Source organism: Protopterus annectens, chromosome 1.part0 (genome assembly GCF_019279795.1).
Source record: "Protopterus annectens isolate FY-2018-M chromosome 1.part0, PAN1.0, whole genome shotgun sequence".
Classification (NCBI taxonomy): domain Eukaryota; kingdom Metazoa; phylum Chordata; order Ceratodontiformes; family Protopteridae; genus Protopterus; species Protopterus annectens.
The window spans coordinates 1,718,295,020-1,718,318,476 of NC_056725.1; the positions used below are offsets into that span (position 1 = coordinate 1,718,295,020).

The 23,457-nt window shown below is 38.6% G+C and overlaps 1 protein-coding gene across 1 annotated transcript in view; it reads right to left on the reverse strand.

The window, feature by feature from the left end:
* Positions 1-23,457, reverse strand: part of ADGB (androglobin) — a 4,124,629-nt gene that overhangs the window by 2,445,908 nt on the left and 1,655,264 nt on the right. The window contains exon 14 of the mRNA XM_044074542.1: positions 9,887-10,385. Coding sequence (XP_043930477.1) covers positions 9,887-10,385 — 499 coding nt within the window. The remainder of the gene's footprint in view (positions 1-9,886; positions 10,386-23,457) is intronic.

The window sequence follows — 23,457 nt, forward strand, 5'->3', positions numbered from 1 at the left end:
TATGGCAGTAAGAATGATCCTACATGTAATTGCTTGAAGCTTTGGAGCTGCAGTGTGATTCAACTCTGACCCTGGCAGTAGCCAGCTCAGCAAGCTTATGTTTTTCACTAATGATTATCTGCTGGGTCAGGAAAATGAATGTATAAAGCATTGAATCTTTTCTTCCTTCCTCTGAGATGGTTGGCCTTGTGAATATTATCAGCACAGCTGCTAAAAGTAATGTTGCGAGAAGAACAAAGAAGTGTATTACAAGACTGAACTAACTATTGTATTCGAGCAGGACTGAAACCTTGAAAGAATAACATTTAAAGAAAGACATTATAACTGACCAGGTGCTTTGCAAGGCTGTATTATTCTCATGGGAAAACTTTTTAAAAAAAGTATAACATCAGCACTTTCTTATGAATAGAATATTGTAGACCATAGTGATGTAGGTGCCCTGTGACTGACCACGTCAGTAAGGTGGGCACAGCTTGAATGTATGGTGTATAAAATGTAGAACATTTCCTGTATCATGCCAGACAGAATTCTATACTTGTATGTTTTTTTGCCTCCTGGTGTACACTAGTAAAGTTTTTGCATCTGAGCCTCCTGTGTTGTCCTAATTTGTTTTTATTTAACACCTATGTACATCTTCAAATAATAAAGTTTAACCCTTCTGATAAGAACAACTGTCCCAAACTGACAGCTGCACCCAAAGAAAGTGATTAACCTAAAATTAGGGTTTTCCATCTGCTCCAGCTTGCACTAATGGGTGCCTGTTCTTGTCTTATCTTTACTCCCTTCCCAGAAGTGAAAAACAACTTGTATGCTTTCAGAAAACATCACCTTTCAGCCTTAAGAACAAGTATACTGGTTATCTTTAAATACAACTAAAGTATTCACTGTTCTAATAAATGCAATAACGTATTTAGTTACTAGAATAATCATTTTCAACAAATATTATAGTTTCTCAAATTTTTAATACTTTGCCCTTCTACCACAATTTTTATCAGAATTGACTCTTTCTTGGCTGCTTTTTTATTGCCATGCTTTGTGCACACACTTGATGGGCCCTTTCAGTTAACAAATCCTGCTGTGGAATAGCAGTCCAGTTACCTATCTGTGCTTTTATAAAGTTAGTACAGTATGTTCCCTTCCACATTCTTTGGTACAGCAGAAAATCTCAGGTGTTCTCTGCATCCTCTGTCTTTTAACTTGCCCATTTTCTGATACAGATTTTCTTGAAAAGTATTATAATAAGCCAGCCTTTTATTTATTTCAGCCTCTTAGTTTTGCAGTTTTATCAGTTCACCTAAATAGCTAGATAAAGCTTATTATATTTTTCCAGCCTTTTATTTGAGTTGCTATACTCCTTCAAAGTTTCACTTACTCTAATCACCTCTGTGAACATTTGATGTATTACACCCCTAAATTACTGGAAGCAATTTCTTGTATCAAACCTGAAGCTTGAACTGCTTTTGAATGATCAGTTGCAGTATTCTTTCCAGACAGATTTTTTTCTTGACCTTTTCTAGTTGATTTTCTTTTAGCTTCTTTGAATTTCTTCTTTACTGGCACCCAGGTAGTGTACATGAATTTTACTCAAGCTGACAGTATCACTGGCTCTTACTTCTCTGCTTCTTTTTTCACAATGGGAGAGTTGAAATTAAGCTGCTGATCACTGTACAGCCATCTTGGAAATCTCAGTGGTGCCATGAGGCTTAATATTTTGAGAAACACTGTTGTGGAGGCAGATTATTAAAGAGAAAAATCCCTGAAATATTTTCTACAGTCAGGACTATGTCTTCTGGTAGAAAGACCATATTTTTTTCTGTGTTCATCATACAGCCCAGGAAGACAATTCTTTGAGTGGTTGTGAGACAGTACATTTGCAGGCACAATTTGAAGTTGGGAGCAATTATCATGTGATAAGCATCCTTCAGATGTAAACTCACCATCAAACAGTGGTCCAGAAGAAGGCACAAGACCATCTGCAGGGTGACTATTTGAATCTGGGTACTTTCAGAAATGTATTTAGGTACACCAAGTCTAACACTAGTCCACAACAGCTCTTTTGATATCAACAAAGATTCTAGTGTAAAATCCTTTCCTTTTTGAGGTGCAGAAAGTGATTGCATAACTTCTGGTTGAAACTTCTGAAATAGAACTAGACAGAACAGGAATGTCTGGTCTGGTATGAGAGGAATGGGGAAATATTCCTGAAGGAAGGAGGATTTTCTATCCCCTGCCAAGAATATTATCAGTGAATTATCTTATGTCTCAGACTATTTGTGGCCAAGCTGCTGGGTTGAGCTAAAACCTGGGTGAACGTGAAAGGGGAGGAAGTACAGGAGGAAGAAACAGGATGCCCTGAGTGTTAGTATAATGATTCTTAAACTGAGGAATAATCTTTTTCAGAAAAGGAACCCCTTTTATTTGATTGGAAGCATTATCATCCAGCCATTTCCTCTTGGCAACCTGAATCTTGTTAGGCTGGGATTTTGTTTGTTCTGCTCTTTGAAGTTGGACTCCTTGTTAGGGGAGAACCTGGGAATATGAAACATTTTGGGTCTATATTATATTATCAAAAAGACAGGTCAGTGAATGGCACTTACATCGAAAATGCCATTCAATAAACTGTTCATAGTGAGATCATGGTACAATGAAGATTGGAAAATTTGCCCTTTCCTCACTGTAGTGGGATCTTGGAGTTGGTATATATAATTAGCCGGGGGGGGGCACTGCCTCCCACCAGAGTGAATTTGCTGAATGGCATTTTCGATGTAAGTGCATTCTCTGACATGTCTTTTCAGTAATATAATATAGACCCAAACATTTCAGGTACCCCATGCATCAATTTACCTTTATCATCCCACTTTTTGAGAATCTGGGCAGCAGCAGGACCAAAACCAAACTTAGAATTCAAAATCTCATTTTACAGCCTAAGAAAAATTCTGCTTAAGTAACCAAGCAAATCTCAATAAAACAGAATTGGCTGCATTAATAGAAATAGTGTCCACACATTCCAAGTTACTCCTCAAAGCATGTTTTAAAGCCCGAGTCACATTAGAAACAATCTCATTCATATAATACTTCTGTTCAGCAGGCAAAGATACAGCAAAGTCATCTAAACTGTAAGTACATTTCAAAATAAATCTCCACATGAAGGCCTGCTAATTTAAATTCTGAAAGACTAAATTACTAGACTGAGCCATCTTTTTCCCTGACATTCTAACCACTTGCCAATTTTATTCAGTGCTGTAACGTTAGAAGTAGTCAAGGCTCTCTTGTCAGAGTTGTTAGTTGGAGAAACTACAGATGGGTCAGCTGACAAAGTAGCAAAGACAGGTGCAAGATCAGAGAACGCCTTGTATTGCCTCATAGTCTTTTTAGGAAATAGTTCATTACATACATTTTTATTGACATCTTCTAAGGCCGGTAACATAGGAGGAACAGCCAAAACATTTGGAGTCTCATCCTCAATAAGATCAAACTTTATCAATATCTGGCATATCTCCAGATTGTTTCCAGTCAAATACATCTTTAAACCTAGATATCATTTTGTGGAAAGATGAACACTAGCTTGGGTTTCTGAACCTATTCACCTTCTAAAGAATCAAAGTGGACAGACTCAGAGTATTCACTACTATCTGCACTAGAGTCCCCATCAAACTCTGCAGGGTTAGACCGATGTCTAGAGAAGATAGCCCCACAGTCATTATGAATAGGAGCATAGCCTCCAAGGTTAGTGGACTGTAAAACACTCTTAGCCAAGGAAACCACACCAGCCCTATATATGGTAATAGCATAACTGCCTGTCATGCGATGAAGTTTCTGTTTCTTTTTACTGTGAATTAAACTAGGAGACAAAATATCTGTGGACAGTGTATTTTGTCTGGCAAGGGGTCTCTTACCTTGGGCTTCTCCCATACTTAAAGGGTTTGGTTATCCTATTTGTGAACCAGATACCGGAACAGCCAAGAGAATGTGTCTGACTCCCATACCATAGAGGGCTAAAGGCTTACCCAGGCGGGTGATGGGAAGAAAGGTAACTGGTCTACAGGCTGGTTTAGGGCAACAACAGACTCACAAACTGTGGGCTGAGGCATGTTTTTTGCTTAGTTTTTTTTTCTTATTAGATGCAACTGGATTTGATGGGGTGGGGGGGTTGGGGCAGCTATATCAGGATTCATCAAGACATGGGAGAAAACACCAGACAGAATAATACATTTACACTATTAAGAGCTGACTAAGGGCAGTAATGAAAACAAATATAAATTATGTTTCCTCACAGAAGATAGGGCTAAACTGCATAAAATATATCAGAAACAGTTTAAATTATGCTAAGCATTATTCTACAATCTGCGTAGTGTACAAAACAGCACACACACTCACAATACCAAGTAAAATTCACTTGTCCAAATAGTGATAAAAAATCAAATACATGCCCTTAAATAAAATAAAACCCTTTTTAAAACAGCATAAATAAGCATTTACTTAAAAAATATCCACAGAAAATGCAAATAAATTTATATGCAATAAAAACATGATTTAACAATAAAAACAGAGTTATCAGTGTTAAACCAGTAGTAAATAACATAAACATTAACACAAAAGAAAAAAATGCAATATTTTTTTTCTATCAGAACTTGGAAATTAATCAGATAAACAATAGAAACAACAGGCCTCTTGGCGCCATCCAAGAAACAATCCCTAGTATTCAGCTGACACCTCAAAACTTCAGTTTTCCAGTACTAGTCATAAAACGCTTTAGAAAAGCCCCATAACTGCTTTAAAGCAGTAATAAGCATACAAACACCACAGTAATAAGTTAGAATTCGCACAGGAATTAACAGCTGCAGTGAATAGCAGTTGTATTAAAATAAAATGAGATAACGCACATATATTATTAATCCTTTTTAAAACAGAAGTGTATAATAAAGAGGAAGAAATGTTCCCAATGGGATCATTTCCGACTGGACTGTAATTCACCAATGCAAGCTGCTGAGGAAAATCAGCTGAGTGAGTCCTAAAGCTGGCACAAAAGACTGAATAGCTGACTTTCTGTGACAAGGGTTAGGCTTCCCCTGATGGGAGGAACTTAGCCAATCCCATATCACAGAGAGTCAGAGGATGGGATTCTGAACTGTGGAAAGCTGACAATGTAGGTTTTTGTATGGCCGCAGAACCTATATGTCACTGAGACAGTGTGAATGATGGACATAAAAGGGAGGGGAGAATTTATCAGTGGAACAGTAGTATATGGTATTACTTTTAAGAGAGTATAATTTTAGATAATGTATGTAATGTTGGAGTATGGAATTTAAATCAGTTTATTCTTTGGTCTTGACTGTATCTGCAGGTAGCTTTAATTTAATTTTTAAGCTGGATCTGAATATATTGAAGGTGAAATTGTTTTAGTCTGGTAGGGATACATTTCTAGGACTAAGTTATTACAGAAAGCTGTCTGCCAGTGAACTCGGGTTCTTGGTGTATGTAGAAAGATGGAAGAGATCTGATACTGTAGCTTGAGGGATGTGAGATTAGAGGATTATCAAAGAATGAGAAGAAGCACTAAGTAGTTTATAAACCACATAACTAAGGAGTAGCTTTATACTTTGCAGAATAGGGAGCCATTTGGCTTTGCCAGTTCTAGGCAGTGATGCTCTGCTTTCAATGCTAAAGTTTTTGAATCTACATATATCATAAGGGATTGCTGGGTCTTTCTTGATAGAGAGGCAACTAAAACTATCCCATATTCAAGTTGTGCTTGGAGTACTCTTTTACTAATTGCCACATTGGACTTTGGAGACAAAGTGAAAGATTTTTTCACAAAACAGTTGAGTTGATTTTAGATTTTATTTGATATAAATGGAGTATGAAGTTGAGGTGGTGAACTAACCATACTCCAAGGTACCTGAAATATTTGATGGCTGAAAGAGGAGTTTGGACCTCAGAGAAAGGGGAATGTTCAATGTATTGTAATTTCACACTTTACATATGTTCCTCATTTTTGGACTTCCAGCTTTGCTGTTCCAAGGTCCATAGCTATATTTAGGGAGAAGTAAATGGGAAGAACGCCTTGGCTGAAAGCTGGAGACACAATCAGCATTCATTTAAGAAACCACAGTGATACTGCAATTTTTTTAATGACTCTATTTAGTAGCTGTAGCAAACAGCTTATGCAAGGTCCTTGCTATGATTACAAACATTAAGTTAAAGTATATTTAGTAACCGTAACAAGGATTTTGTAATAAGCTCCTCTCAGTAAGTTTTTTTCTTTTTACCCTCAACCTCTGGGAAGACCATTCCTATGATCCTCAGACTTTTACTATAACAGACGCCTTCTGAAATGTCATGTACGTATACCAAAACAGAAAGAAAGAATAATTGTGTAAAATCTTACCATGACCATAGATGTCCTTCTCTTCCATGTTGCAATATTCATAACCTATGGGTTTGCCTCTGCCTAGCGACCTGTACATCTGGCCAGTATACAAAACCTTTAGTTACTGCAAGGTACATGGAAAATCTGACATTGGCCGTAGGGTGCGTGGGCCATAAAAGTGATATCCACACCTACCTTCCTCAGAACTGAATGCCCCAGTCGGACCCCAGTCTCAAGATAGCTGCACAAGTGCTGAATCATCCAGCAAAGCTTTTTCAGGGGGGTATGAGGATGGGATAAAAAAGTGCAATATAAAAGAGAAGGAAATCTATGGTTATGGTAACATTTTACACAACTATTCTATGTCCTTTTATTCTCATGTTGCAGTATTCATAATCTTTGGGTGAATGCCATAGCTCACAGGGAAGAAGAACAGAGTGGTTTGGAACTATGCTCCAAAAATCCATGCAAGACTGCCCTAGCAAAATCTGCTGTAGATCTGAATATGTGGTCCAGTTTATAGTGTTTGGTGAAGGTATGGAAAGATGTCCAGGTAGCTGCTTCTAGAATAGAAGCAGTGTTCAGCCCCTTGAAGAAGGCTCCAGATGAGGCCCATGGCTCTAGCAGAATAGGCTTTAATGTTAGAGTCCAGGTGTTTACCATGGTAGGTGTAAGAAAAGGAGATGGCTTTGGAAATTCAGGCAGAAATGGTCTGCTTTTTACTGTTTTGCCCAGAGCCCTGGGGTGAAAGGAGACAAACAGTTGCTCTGATCTCCTATGAGATTTGCTTTTGTCTAGGAAGTATATAAGTTGTCTGTGCACATCCAGGGAATGCAGGACTCTCTCACTGTCATTCTGGGGTTGTGGAAAAAAAGATGGGGTGGTGGATACATTGGTTCAGGGACAACTCATTGACCACCTTAGGCATGAAGGACGGGTTAGTTTGCAGGGTTACCCTATCTTTGTGGAAGATTAAGTAGGGTGGGATGACCAAAAGGGCCTGGAGCTCTGACATTCTCTTGGCTGATGTCAGGGCCACCAAGAGCACATGTGCAGTATTTTACAGAAGCTATAGCTGCTGGCTCAAATGGAGCAACCGTGAGTTTTTCTAACACATAATTCAGGTCCCAGGGTGATGGAACTGGCCTTCTGGGGGGCCTGAGATGTAATACTCTATTCAGGAAAAACTTCACTTGAAGTCTGGAAGCAAGTGGAGGGTCAAGAGGCAGAGAAGCTGAAATAGTAGCAAGGTGGGTCTTAACAGAAGAATAAGCCAACCCCGCCTACAACAATTTACACAGATAGGACAGCAGTAAGGGGATCTCTCCTAGAAATGGGTCTAGCTGTCTTTTAAGACACCAAATAGAGAATCCTTTTCATTTGGACATATAGGATCTTGTATTATTGGGTTTTCTGGCCTCCTGCAGGAGATTAAGCATGTCCTCAGTGTAAAGGTGTCCGAAAGGGATAAAAACCCTATCACCCACAGGGTTAGACTCAGAGATTCCAAGTGAGAGTGGATTAGGGATCCCTTGTCCTGTGTGAGTAGGTCCACTCTGTGAGGTAACGTGATGATAGCCCCTAGCTAAATATAGCCCCTAGCTAAATGTAGAAGTAGGGGGAACCAATGCTGTCTTGCCCAAAAGGGAGTCACCAACAAGATTTTTGGTTTGTCCTGCTGAATTTTCATTAGGACTTTTTGTAAGCGTGAGAAGGGGGAGGGATGCATAGAGAAACATCCCCTTTCATGATTTAAAGAAGGCATCTCTGGTCCTCACTAGGGGGCTGGGTGCCCTGGTACAAAACCGAGGAAGTTGTCTGTTCAGAGGGGAGGCAAACAGATCTATTTGTAGTGTACCCCACCTGTGGAATATGTCCATAAACACATCATTGTGTAGAATCCACCCATGGGATTGTGACACTGACCTGCTCAAGGTATCTGCCTGAGTGTTCTGAGCAGAGGGAATGTAGACCACCTGCAAAGTGACTCCATGCTGGACTGACAATTCCCAGACCTGGAGTGCAAGTCTGTATAGGAAGTAAGATCTTCTTCCCCCCATCTGTTCACATACCAAAGAATAGTAGTGTTGTCTATGAACAACTTCAGGGGCCCTTGCTTCAGATTGTTTTGGAAGGCCCCCTGATTCTGCAGCCCAGGAAAACTTGGTCTTGGGAGGACTCTAGTTTGGATTTGGGGAAATTGATGGTGACCCCAGGGACTGCAGAACACAAATGACTGTCTGGAGAGGGTTCTGTAGAGAACTGTAGCAATCTGCCTGGATCATGAGGTCATCTAGGTATGGGAAAATGTGTATCCCTTGGACCCTGCAATAGGCTACTACTGGAGCCAGACACTTGGTGAATACCCTTGGAGCAGTAGACAGTCCAAAGGGTAAAGCAGAGAATTGAAAATGTGAGAAACCCACAAAAAAGCGTAAATATTTCCTGTATTTGGGTCTTATGGGGATATGCAGTCATGCATCTTTGATGTCCAAGGTGGCCAGAAATGCCTGGGGCATTAACATTGGGAAAAGAATCTGGAGTGTAAGCATGCAGAAAGTGGGTACTTGAAGAAAGAGATTGTAGTTGGGGAGAGGTCCAGAATGGGTCTCCATGGGCTGTCTTTTCTTGGGACCAGGAAAAGTCTGGAGAAAAAGCCCCTTCTCTTTTCTGACGGAGGGACTGGATGGATAGTTCCCTGGTAGAGGAGGTTGTCCAAGAATGTTTGGAATAGGAGCATCTGCTCCTTTGGTGATTGTGGAATGCCTCTTAAAAAAGGTGGCATGATCCAAGTCATGAAGTGACCCTTTTCTATGATTGATAAGACCACATTGTCTGAGGTAATGCTTTTCCAGATGGGAAGACAGTGAGAGAGCCTCTGGGTAAGGGGATATGGAATCTGGTAGGGGTGGAGGAGAAGGCAGAAGTCACACAAACAAATGCTTCAAATCCTATAATTCTTTCTCCTTTTGTTGAAGGGCCTTGAAAAGCTCTGCCACTTTGGCCCCAAAAAGGGCGGTATTGTCCAAGGGGGCATCTAGGAATTTAGCCCTGACATCATCAAGTAGGGGTTGGAGCCTCAGCCAAGAGTACCTTCTGAGCACTGAAGCAGAAGCTGCATATCTGGCCAAGGCCTCTGCAGCATCTTAACTGCATCTGATTGAGTGTCTTGTTACTTGTGACGACATGGAGATCAGGTTAGACATTTGAGGCTTAGTGGATGAATCTGGGAGATCAGGCAAGAGTTTTGAATCCTGAGTTAAAAGGGCCAAGGAATACTTAGACGTGAGTCTGGTAGTTGATGGCCTTTAAGCCCAAGGTAGCAGAGGTGTATACCTTTTTACCAATGTGCTCCATAGTTTTACTGTCCTTATCAGTTGGAAGGGCAAAGGTGGAGGGTAATAGACTGGAGGGTTTATCTGCAGAGAAAGAAATAGTACCAGGGTCTGTAACAGGGCATTTTAATCAGGAATTTTGCCCCTTCTGGAACCATATAAAATCTGTCAAGCCATCTACCAGCAGGGGGTTGGGATTCAGGATTTTTAGAAGCTGCATTGAATGCATCTAAGAAGGCTGGTAGGACTGATGGGATGGCAGATGGTGAAGGAGTATCCATTTGTAAAAGTTCATAGTACTTCTTCTGGGCTTCAGTCATTTCAGAAGAGTCCCATCTGAAGAACTCTCTCATCTGAGAGATGGCTTTTCCAAAGGTTAGGTTCTCGTCATGGGAATCTGCCTCAGCAGATTCCTCCTCTGGGGAGGTATACCCTACAGGGGATGGCAATTGGGAAGCATAAGATAGGGAATCCTCTGAGCAGGAATCTGAAGAATCTTCAGCTTCAGTTGGAAGATGATCTGCAGTCTGAGGCCTAGGGTTGATAACAGGAGGGACAGCCAGAGGAGAAGCAGCCACGGAAGGCCTAATGGCCATGAAGACATTGAATAAACCTTGAGAAAAAGCTTGCCAATCAGGCAAACTTTCAGAAGGTGGAGATACATGCTTAGTTTTTGTTTCCTTTTTAAAGAAGAAACAGACCAAGAGGGCATAGAGCCTAAGGAGGGCCTAGCTTCAGGCAGTTCTCTAACGGTAGAAAGGCCGGTCTGGATGTCCGCAACAAGCCGAGGTTCCCCCTCATTGTCGACACACGACATCTGCGTAACCTCCACGGAAGTGCTTTCAGCCCTTGGTTCTGCAGCCTCTATACCAGAGTCAGTTGATTCCATACATTCCTCCAGGCATATGTTGGCCCCAGGGTGAATGCTGAGTAGAGGAGGTGCAGCAGTATTCTCAGGCCTGTTAACTTTGGTCTTCTTTTTCTGTCTTCTTTTTTGGTGGTTCAACATCTGACTGGACGACCCTTCCATTGCAAGAGCAAGATGTTTAAGTCTTTGGTTTTCTAAATAGATATTAAGAGTGTGCAGACGGCTTTGAAAAGTCTTTGGAACAAAGACTTGACAAATTGCACATGATTTATGGTCATAGTTAGGCCCTAAGCAAAACAAGTACAGGTCATGGGCATCCTTATGGGGGATCTGATGTCCACACCTACACTTTCCTTTCATGGATGACATGAACCTGGGCAGGCATGTAGTCACCAAAACAAGAAAAAGAAAAAAGGTCCCAGTGGGGTACTTACCTTAAACTTGCAGGATCCGATGGCAGAAACAGCAGGATGAGCTGAAGTTTGACTGGCGACAGAGAAGTTTTGAGGAAGGTATATATGGATGTCATTTTTATGACCCACACACCCTATGGCTAACGTGAAATGTCCCACATACCTTGCAGTGACTAAAGCTTTTGTATACTGGCCAGATATTTGGGTCACTAAGCAGAGGCAAACGCAAAGGTTATGAATACTGCAACATGAGAATAGAAGGCCATCAGATGATTTCCTTAAAAAACGAAACTTAAACAGAAACAATGTTTGACAGTAATGCAGTGAATGAGTGCATGTCAGTTATAAGCTGGATTAGTCTTATGCATCTTTTATTCCATGACTTCCTGTCACCTTCTTTGGTTACCAAAGCTCACATTGTGTAATTAACCTTCCTACAGCCACAAACTGACTTTCAGCTGAAACTTTCCAGATAATTGTATGGATTTCACCTATCCTTATAACATTTGATTTATTATAAATTAATAACTTAATCTCTTACTATATTAGCGACATCCCACAGATGGTTCCACTTGAAATCATTGAATTACCATTTCATCGAATTGCAAATCATCGAGACCAAATCGTCGAAAACTCATTTCATCGAAAACTCATATCATCGAATCTCAAATCATCGAAAACTATAAAGCAACTACAAATAACATCCCAGACACTGTTTAACATGTTTATGCACCCCTGCACCCCCCATGGGGGGGCTCCACCCCCCACACCCCCCGTAATAAAATATACCAACTCCAAGGTCGCACTACAGTGGGGTTAGGAAATAACCTCTTTCCTCCACTGTAGTGCAACCTTGGAGTTGGTATATTTATTTACAGGGGGTGTGGGGGGCAGAGTCCCCCACATGGGGGGTGCAGGGGGGCTTGCCCCCTGCATAAACATAGTAAAAACGTTGTGGAATGTTATTTGTAGTTGCTTTATAGTTTTTGATGATTTGAGATTCGATGATATGAGTTTTCAATTAAATGAGTTTTCGACGATTTGGTCTCGATGATTTGCAATTCGATGAAATGGTAATTTGATGATTTCAAGTGGAACCCCCACAGACTTCCTATGAATCCAAGTCACCTGTTCTGCAAAAGGCAGCATTTGATCACTGAGCTGCAAAGAATGCATTCAGGCTCCTGAAAGAATAACATGATAGGCAATGTGTGCCACTCCAATAAGTGGCTAGAAGACATTGGTTATCTTACTTTATATTCTTTTATGAATTAAGAGGAAGCAATGCAATTAAAGGTCACATCCACAGATCTAGCCTCTGAGAGCAAAAATAGAAATTAACTAACAGAGTCAAGGTCCCAACATATGCAAGTGTGTGCCAATTAGATTAAAACCTTGAAACCTAGTCCTGGAGTCTAGTACTTTAATCCTTATTCACTATGCTATAATGACCATAATCCTGTAAAAAGGACTCTTTTATCTTGTCTGCATTCACTAAGTAATTGAAATGCGAGTGCGTTACCAAAGCCAAACCATCCCAGTAAAGCCATCTATAACTCCACATCTGGAAACAAAAATGATACAGACCTAGTAGTTTTTCAGATTTAGGACATCATATATAAGTCCATTTGTTGAATAATGACTGTTCAAAATACATTAGAACAGTAACACAAAACTATGAGTCACCAATACTTAAGCAACTGTGCTACTACTACAATGATGCTTCAGCTAATTCTGGCTAATCAAGCCAGAATGTCAACATTTCATCCAGTCTATTAGGAATCATGTAAGACAGTTTTGTGCATTCGGTTTATATATCCTAACTTAACTATGACATCTCCCAACCTGAAAGTCTAAAAGCAGTGACCCCTTTCCTCTAGGTACTAATGCAGATTGTGATGTCCCTGCACTGGCCCAATAATCAAGGAGCCTCAATCTTCACAACTGGTAACAGTGAGGGACGTACAGAATGGGAGGATGACAAGTACACACACACAGTAAAGTACAATTTCCCTTAAGAGCACACAGAAATCACAGTCAGTTTGGGGCTGGTTTCTTCTTCTTTCTCCAGATCTCCAAAATGACTCCCCACTGGCACAGCTATAGGGATGAGATCTCAGCCGAGTGGCCAAGCTAAGACCTCCAGCACCCTCTCTGTCCAACCAGTGATTCGTGTCCCAACCCAGGTAGGTCACACACACACACACACACACACACACACACACACACACACACACACACGTTGAGATTTGATTTATATACAAACACACACATACACCTGGGGAAGGCTGGCACAGGTTTGCTACCTATGCCCTTCTGCCCAGACTATAAGGTAGTACCAGCTGCCACCAGCCACCCTTACTTATCAGCTACTATAATGCCCTTACAAAGGGTATCCCATCCTACTGTGTAATGTTACTATTAATCTAAATGGTAGTTTTGACCAAAACTTGCAAGGAGTGGCCTGTACAGTGTCACCAAATACATATGTCTCACAAATATCAGCCACAAAGATAAGCTTAAACATATTTAATAATAAATAATAAAAGAACAACACAGTTACTTCAGAATTCAAAATCGCAGGAAATAATTTAAAACAACATTGCAGGACAACCTCAAATAAATACAGAAAACATCTAAAGTAATCTTTACTATATTCCTATCTATATCTAAGAGAGATATGCCCTAAGTCTTACTAACAGACAACACACAGGCAGAAGTGCTGCCTGGATGTTTCTAGGTCCAAGACAAAATACAAAATGCACAGTCTCTCTCTCTCTCTCTCTGAGGGTTCTTAAATTAATAATAAACATTACTGCTGGGTTAGCGTGGATGACATCACTTTGTCACCTGACTTCAGTTCCCAGACTAAACAGTTACTAACAGAATTTCAACATCTCTGTGTGAGAAGTACATATCTCTCAGAAGTTTGCAGAACTTGGAAGTCGTAAAATAATAAAATGCTTTTACATTTGAAGCCTAGTAATTATTTCTGTTTCAAGACAATACAAAACAGTTAGCTCTAGACATTGTGTCTGCTGCTGAGCTGAAACTGAGAAATAACACAATCGTAAAACACTTTAATTTCAACTTATTTTCTTTAAGTTTTGCAAATTAACTTTGCATGTTCCAGCTTCTATTATTAAAACACACATTTGCACAGGTATATAGTTTACATACATTTCTGTGCTTTTCCAGTAGGGTATCCTTGAAGCTCAGTACTGTACAAATCCTGTTCAACACACACTTCTGCACCAGTAGTTTGATATACATAACATATAGTTCTCTTATATTTGTAAGACAAGCATATGAATCATGTTGATATTCACAAATGACATATTATTTACAAAATTCCAGATAGCTGGGCTGGCAGTGTCACACAGATATCAAACTGGAATGCAATGAAATAGACGTGTACGTAGCTCCCTTAAACATCCTTCACTGGTGGACACTCTTCAGTTCTTTCTGACAGAAATATTCATGCAATAGACCAATAGCCCATCTTAGTTAAGGGCAAATAATATGTGTACTTGTACAATGAATGCAGAGCATTACATGACTGTAGTAACACTTATACAAGGAATAAAAAATGGTAAAATAAAACAAAAAATATTATCTAATTTTTCATTTGCTATGTGTTTACCAAGCAAAGCAAGACACACGGCCTGTTGACCCTTTTCAGCCTTGAGCCAAGGTCAAAGAACAAGCATAGTCTGTCAAAAACAAGAATGTAAACTATAAACACTCTATGCAGGCAGAATACATGACACAAAGACAATAAAATAGTATTATAATGGGAGGCATGCTATATATAGGCAGAATATGCTGGAGACATTTAGCAGTCTTCAGCAGTAATCAAAGTGAATAAAAGTGTAGCCTAGAACCTTCACCTGAAATACAATGACAGTAGTTACCCCCTTGCGCCAAACAACCTGATTATATATAAATAAGGAATATTTTGGATGCTTTTCATTATACTCAACTAGGATCGCTTGTTTGTGTGTTTCAATAAAGGATATTCCATTTTTAACTCAACTGTGGACTACCTACAATTTTCTATTTGATTATTTTGTAGCATGTATTTTACAGTTATATTTTATAGTTATATTTTTATTAACTGAACTAAGTGTATAAAATAATTCAGGAAGTGAAAATCACACTCTCCACACTGCAAAGTTTATTTTTGGTTTGTTTTAGACCCAGGTAGGGTTGCATATTGGGTTTTTCTGAGAATATGAGGATATCTGGGATATTTCTCTTTTTGTAGTTAAAGTAATTTAGTACATAATTTATAGTAACCAAAGTACACAGCAAATAAATAACAGCAGAGTATACATTAGAGCTTCCTAAACTAAAAAGACTACTGAAAGGCTGTATGAAATACAAAAGAAACAGATTGGTAATGGCATACTTCTAGTAATGTGAATTCAGCAATAAAGTAATGTGAAGAGAAGGAATATAAAACCTTTACCTAGTAAAAATAAATATATAACCCCCTGAGAAAATGAAAATTCCGTAAATGCATTTTTAAAATGATAAATATAACATCTTCCAGGAATAAATTTGCTCCTAGATTGCCTGTGGAAAGGGACACTTGTGTACTGGCAGCATCCAAATTTCATAGCAACTACAAGAAAATAAACACAGAATACAGCAATATACGCATTATACTTCTATCATAATAGTGTATAAATAGCTTGGTATTGAATTAAAGACATTGTAGTTGTAGTTATTTAACACTAGGGATTCACACACACACACACACACACACACACACACACACACACACACACACACACACACACACACACACACACACACACACACACACACACACACACACACACACACACACACACACACACACGCACACACACGCACACACACTCAAAGAAAGTTTCCTTGAAATATAAGATTGTTGAGAAGTTACTAATTTCCCCAAGAAAAGAACAAGGGGATTGTGGGAGGGCAGCACTACTTTTCCTCAAAGATCTAATGCTATATAAGTACACTTACATGCAGCAACAATATATTCTCTGGGGACAGTCACATCACAGTAATAGTTAATCACTACAGTTGGGTATATAGATTCTAAGCAGCGTTTTGTCTCATTAGGGAGGTAGTAGAGATAAGTAAGCATATGCTCACAAAACTAGTAGGAAAATTAATAAGGTCAATAAAGATAAATGTCAGTTTTCCTTTGAAATAATAAAGCACAACAGCACAATAAATATGCTAGATCATGAAATCATAATATTAGATAACAAATAATGCATACGTAAACCTTTTTTGCAGTATTTCCAGTGCACCTCTGAATGTATTAAGGTACATTGGTACATAAACTATTCATAGACGGTATGCAGTTATCATAGCATTAGACTTAAAGCATCCTTAGAAAAGGGTCAAAGAAAATTAATTTTACAAAAATGTAACCTCTAATTTCTCGTATACAGATAAAGGAAATTATATTACATGTTAATGTCCCTTAAAAACTAATTTCTTTTTCTACAAAACAATTTTCAATCTAAATCATGAATTACAAAACAGAGATTTTAATTTGAAAAATAAATCATCTTGAACATACAGTATCTGTTCCATTATTTTACAAAGGTGCACTTGAAAAAAAAAACTCAAGTTAGAGAACATAAAACAAAAATGTAAGTTCAGCCAATAGAATATAATGACCTGCTTAAATCTGAAGTATCTACAATATAAAATCCAAATGTACGAAAAGGCCTATTGACCTGTTTGTTTAATGATATACAAGGTAAGTATGATGCACTATTCCAGTATGAAAACTGAATCAAACTTATTTTAAAACATATCTGTAACATGCACAATCCAATTCAGAACGTATACAATTGTTTGCAAAACCCAAAGGAAAAAAAAAGAAAAAAAAACAAAGAAAATAATGAATAAATTTATAAACTAAGCAAAACATGTCCTTAGTCTCTAAATGAATATGGCATAGCTTCTGAATAACAAAGGAGATAAAACTGATATCTGGTCAAATAAATGGAAATGAAATATTGTACAACTGTAACTGTACAAAATCTACTATGAAGTTTCATTAGAGTATCCCATATGTATTACTGAGAGGCTATATGGAAACTTAATACATAATGATTTTATGCAGACTATTTTTAATGATCTTTATTTAACAAATTGGTAATACATGGCATGCAGTGCATTCCTTGTACATGGTGCGCAAACTATACACTGGAGAATGTCATTCTTAAAAGAAAAATTCCAAATAATATACACTAATGACCAAACACTCCAAAGGTTTACAAAATAATTCTTTAATATGGTCACTATTATCATTGACCGAAAATTAGCTGAGGGATAGAACTCATACAGTGAAGGTGGCAAATGTGCACGAAAGTAACCTGTGGAGTCCCTCAAGGACCTGTACTAGGTCCTCTACTACTAGACATATGTTGTATCTTTCAGTTTTTCCCAGTTAGGGGGTCGCCACAACGGAACTCCGGTCCGCTAATGATTGGCAGTAGATTTTTTACGTACTGAGTTGCCAGACCTGATGCACAACCTTCAACAAAGGTACACCCATTCACGCATGTCTCCACACAGAAGACGCTTTAGCTGAGAATCGAACAGGACAACATCTTATTGTGAGGTGACAATGCTACCGCAGCACCACCCATACGTCTCAGATTTCCAAATGAAAAAAAAAGGATCTCTGCTTAACCAAGCATGTGTATGATTATAAACTGGGTGTCATCCTCAAATCCCCTTCTGACATCAGAGGCTAAAACTTTAACTTACAAATGCTAAAGGCTACTGATCAGAAAATAGGTTAAAACCAAATACTAAAAAGTGCAATATTGTTGCATTTGGAAAACAATCCTTCAACTCACTTTATACTCTAGACAAAACTACAATCTAGATTTAAGATGTTTTAATACACATTAAAACAGGGGTTAGATAATTCCTTCTTACCTGACAGTCATGTTGCAACAGTGGTAAGGAAATCCTTCTGTCTGGTACAGGTGATTGCAAGGGGTATCTCCTCTAGATCTGAAGTAGTCCTTACCACTTTAAATTCTACACTAATCAGGCCCATCATAGAATACAATACCCCTTTTGTGATGTATCTTACTAAACATATTAGGCATTTTTAGAGATGATGAGGTTCCTAACAAAAAAAGGTCACATGCCTAAAAGACTTGGGTTACCAGGAGAGGCTGAAGGCTCTGTCCTTGTATTCAGTGTCCTACAGACTCCTGAATGACAATCTGTTCCTTACTTTTTGGGCCACTAGGGATCCAGAAATCCAAGATCTCTCAAACAGTCTAGTCAATGCTAGGAAGAGAGATCTAAATCTGCTTCGGCAAATAAACAAATCATGATGGAAAGACAGAATTATCATACAACTACTCCTTCTTTGGTACAAACCTCTACTCCAGATCAAGCTATGTGGCACACTGCCTTCCTTTGTGAGTTAGAAAATTGAATGGGTATTCACAAATTCACCCCCAGCATGACTGGCTTTTTTCTCCTAGAAGAAATGGGCTAAAGTCTGAGGGTGTGTACTGGCAAGGCATGAATTGCTTCATGACCCAGGTGCCTTGTATTTTCTATGATTCTATGATTATAACTTTTTTTTACTAAATATGTACACATATGTTCACAAAATATAACTCTAGATGTAACCTAACCTACATCTATCCATAAACTGGATTAACCTTATTTCTTACTTGTGTGGGTCCTGCAAGATAGTTCTGTTACCTACTTAACTAACTTCAGTTGTAATTATTCATCTGTCTCTATTACCTGGTTCTATACAGCCTATTTCCCTCTGCAAATTATGCTTGGTTCCAGATATTTATTTAACTCTAGATCTCTAATCAAGTTCATAATTGTTAAACCATCTAGCAATTGCAGAATTTTGCATTTCTTCCATTCTTTAATGATTGCCCTTTTAGCAACTAGAAGAGACAAACATATTAAATCCTCCATATGTCTTAATTCCATCCCCCTTATACCAACTTAACACCATGATCGCTACTAAATTTTCATTTGTCATGCAAAATTTTGCATATCAAATGCTTACAGTCATCTTTAAAATGATCTAGCATTGGGCTGAACCAAACATTATGATCTCAGTCTTTTATCTGCCTGGAAATAAATATCCACCACAACTGACTGGCCTCTGCAAACATTCTGTGCGACTTCTTTGGGGTATAGAAATATTTTTGAAGGCATTTCCACCCAAATATACAAAATGATCTAGTTACCTTTTTAGTATAAGATAGATATCTTCCCACTGTTTCTCTATTGATAATTCACAGTTTGAAAAACACTGCAGAGATGAGCAAGTCATCTAAATAAGGAAAAACATGACTACCTTGCAGTCTGTAGTAGGCAATCACAAGAGTTAGCCACTTTGTGAATGTTCTTTGAGGAGTAGATAGCCCAAATGGTAAGGCAGAGAATTAATGATGTGTTCTAGACACAGAAAATCTTATGAACCACTTGAAACTGGATCCATAAGAATATGATGATATGCATATTTTATATCTAAAATCACTAGGAAACTTAAATGTGGAAAAAAAGTATTAACATCTTTACATGAAGATTTAGCCATAAGTAAGAACTATTTATATGAGCACCCCGAACAAACACCAACCTGGTTAACAACAGGAAAAACAATACTCCTACGTAAGGGTGAACCTGCAAGCTATCCTAAAAACTATAGATCAATAACTTAAGTTCCAGTGATGTATAAACTATACAATTGATGCCAACAAGAGTTTATAGTCCTTTAGAAGAAAACTCAATCATGGCAATAGAACAAAAGAGTAATACAAGAAAGTCATGTGGAAGAAAGGATCACATTGTTAAATAAAACCATAATGGAGAACTATAAAAAGGGGAAGAATCTATGCATGGCATAGACTGATTACAAAAAAAGCATCTGACAGTATCCCACATTCATGGATAAAAGAGTACTTAAAATGTATAAGATGCACACTGATCTATTGATTACATTACAGCGACCATGAAACAGTGGCAAATCACTTTGCAGTTAAGCCATGATAAAGGACAAATAATTATTCCAGGGATAAAAATTCAAAGGGGGATATTCCAGGGTGGCTCTCTGTTGCCACTGTTTTTTTTGCCTTGCCTTTAACCCTATAATCTGTCTATTTAACAGATTAGGTCATAGCTACAATTTGGCTCCCAGAAAGTAATAAAGTGTAAAGACTTATCTTTTTTTGTAGATGATTTGAAATTGCATAGTTAATCAAATTTATCTGTGCCACAAGGTGTAAGTGAAGTAATTCAGAGAAATAAGACAGGTGATGCAGGGTTCAAATCTAATTAACCGATAATTTTCCTATGCAGACCTCCTCAAGGCCCTATCCCTGTATTCTGTCTCCTACAGGCTTTTGAGAGGAAATCTATGCCTGGCATACAAGGGCAATGTCAGACCCCATTCTGATGGACCTCCTGCATATCCACAAAACAAACAGCACCAGAATTACCCCTTCTAAAGAGTTAAACCTTGCCTGTAATATAAATAGGACTTGCTGGAGAGCTAGGTATGTATCCCAGAGACTACCCCATCTACGGAACAGGCTTCCCATCCAGACGTTTCATCTTCGTGGTGGATTCCTTCTGTTTCTTTTTGGATACTTTACATCTTCATGTTTGCAATTTGGAGTCCTTTGGATGGTAACTGCCTTTGATATATAATAGCTTCCCATCCATGTGAAGAAGAGTTCCTCCCTAACTCAATTCAAGTGCAACTTGGACAATTGGATGGGAAACCGGAAATTCATCCCTGGTTAGGCACCTATGTCTAATGGACACAGGTAACCTGTAAATGGTTCATCTCCCAGGCCCATGCTTACACTTATCAAGGGTATCAAAACTTGTCAGAGATTTTGGGATGCATGGCTATGTTTAAAAAGGCCCTTATGGTCGTTAGCCTAGTAAACACCTATGAACCTATCTGGAATGGAAAGCACAACTGCAAGTGGTCAAAACATTTTCAGATGATATAAGAATGTCATTTGGTCTTGATAATTGTGCAAAAGCAGCCTTTACAGAAGAAAAGCTGTAGCACCAAGAAAACATCAGTTTGGGACAGGGATGTGATATAAAAGAACTTGAGCAAGAGGGAATGCATATATATTTGGGAACTGATGACAAATCAGCAATAAAAAAATGAACAAATCTGAATAAAACTTAGTAAGGAAAATTTTCGAAGACTTAAATTAATACTGAATACAGTGTTGACATCCAGGAACAAAGTTGAGGCTATAAACCAATTTGCTCTTCCTGTGCTAACTTACAGTACAGTGACTGACTGTCCCCAAAAGGTGTTGGATAGGTTGGATAGGAAAACAAGAAAGATGTTTCATTTTCATCAAATGATTTATAAAAATCAGTGCATACCAAGACTATATGTTTCCTGTTCTGAACGAGGTATGGGCCTCCTCAAAATTGATTACATGTTTAGATCAACAATTGTGAGACTGCATAAATATCTGCTGACCTCACAAAACCCAAACGTAGTGAACGTTTTGAAACATGAGGAGAATAAGTCTAAGATGACTTCCCTGCTTAGTTTAGCAGAAGTATGTCAGCATCAAGCAGGAATAGAAATCAAACCAGAAGTAGATAAAAATCAGGCAGCAAATGAATATGCCAAAAAACAAAAGAAATAATATAAGGTGAAGGATCAGATGAGAAGGCAAGAAATAGAGAAAATGCATAAATATAGTTGCAAGTATAGAAAACTCTTGGAACAACCCTCATGTTGATCAGGCTCTAACACAGGTATGGTTAAGGAGAGGTAAATTTAAACCAATAGACGAAAGGTTAATACTGGCAGCCCAAGACAGTGGACTACGTACACGTTGGTTTACAAAGTTCATTGAACATGTGGGAGAAACAGACAAATGTAGGTTTTGTAAAACAGAATTGGAAACAGTCACACATCTTGTTGCTGGCTGTGATATACTAATGTCAGAAGGACTGTATACTGAAAGGCAAAGTAATGTGGCAAGACTGTTGCAATGGGGAATGTGCAAACATTATAATATTGATGTAGCTGAAAAACACTGGAAACATGAGCCACAAAGCATTATAGAAAATGATGAAGTTTATATCACATGGGATCACCCATTACCAACAGTTCAGAAAACAGAAGCTAAAAAACAGATATAGTAGTCCATGAAAAGAAGACAAAAGTAGTATTGATCACTGAAGTTGCTATACTCAGTGACTACAGTGTCTTACATACAGAGAGACATAAAGTCATAAAATACCAGGATTTGCAGGCAGAAATGAGGGCAATATGGAAGCAGGATACCCAGACAGTTCCAACAGCAGTAGAAGCAACAGATCTTATAAAATAAAATATACAGTTGTACTTAGATATGCTACCGATATATGGCACTCTATACAAATTGGTGAAGGAGTCGATGTTGGGCACATTGTGGGTGCTGCGAACAGCACTTCTGGCTAACATCAAAGATTGAAACAATACTAATTTCATGTAGGTTAATCATACTTTGACTTAGGAATGGTGTCCATTCCCATCATGGTATTACAAACCCAAAAGACTTGGAGAAATTAAAAAGGAATAAGGGGTAGTAAGTTGTGAAGTGACAACACTTTGAACGTGGGCACTAGCACAAACTGGTTCATTAAGGGAACATCCATAATTGGTCTCCAACAGGCTTCTTTCTTTGGTACCAGAAACATCCTTGAAAAAAATCCTTCTCCCAACTGAGGAGGATGGACAGATTATATCACCCCCTGAGCCAGCATATGCTCGATGACAGGAGGGAAAAGAAGAGTTTCGTCTGGTGGATGAGGAGGAATCTCCTGAAAAGGAAGGAACAGACTCCCAATGCCATCTGCTACCTTAATGGTTATTCTCAGAACCCATCTGTTTGAAGAAATCTATTGTAAAAGAGAGAACTGGAGGCTTAGACCTTCTGGAAGAATTATAGGACTGCCAGGGAGTGAGGGGTGATGAAAGTCCATCATGAAGTCATTCAGACTTATTAGACTGTTATTTGTTCTAGGGGTTCTTGCTTTCTTTTTGGAACCTTCTTTTTGGAACCTTCCTTCCACTGCTTTTCAAGTGTCTGCTTATCAGTAGAATGCTGGGATTGTTTACCTTCCTTTTTATTGAACTTGGATGAGGAAGGTGAATCCCTTAGGAAACCTGGAGAAGTAGGGATGAAAAATCTAACAGATCCCTTGAATCGGCTTCCCACTCTCAGCTCACATTTTAATGACCTCTGCAGCAGAAGATTAAAAAACTAGTTCTCTATCCAAGGGAAAATTAATTTCATTTTTTAGGTATTTTGGGAGGTTTTGTGAACACAGCTAAGCAAACATCCTCATAACAGTTCAAATGGCAGCAGCCCTCAAATTGGCATCAGCACAGTCATATGCATATTAAACATAGTTTAGTGGCTTGAGAAG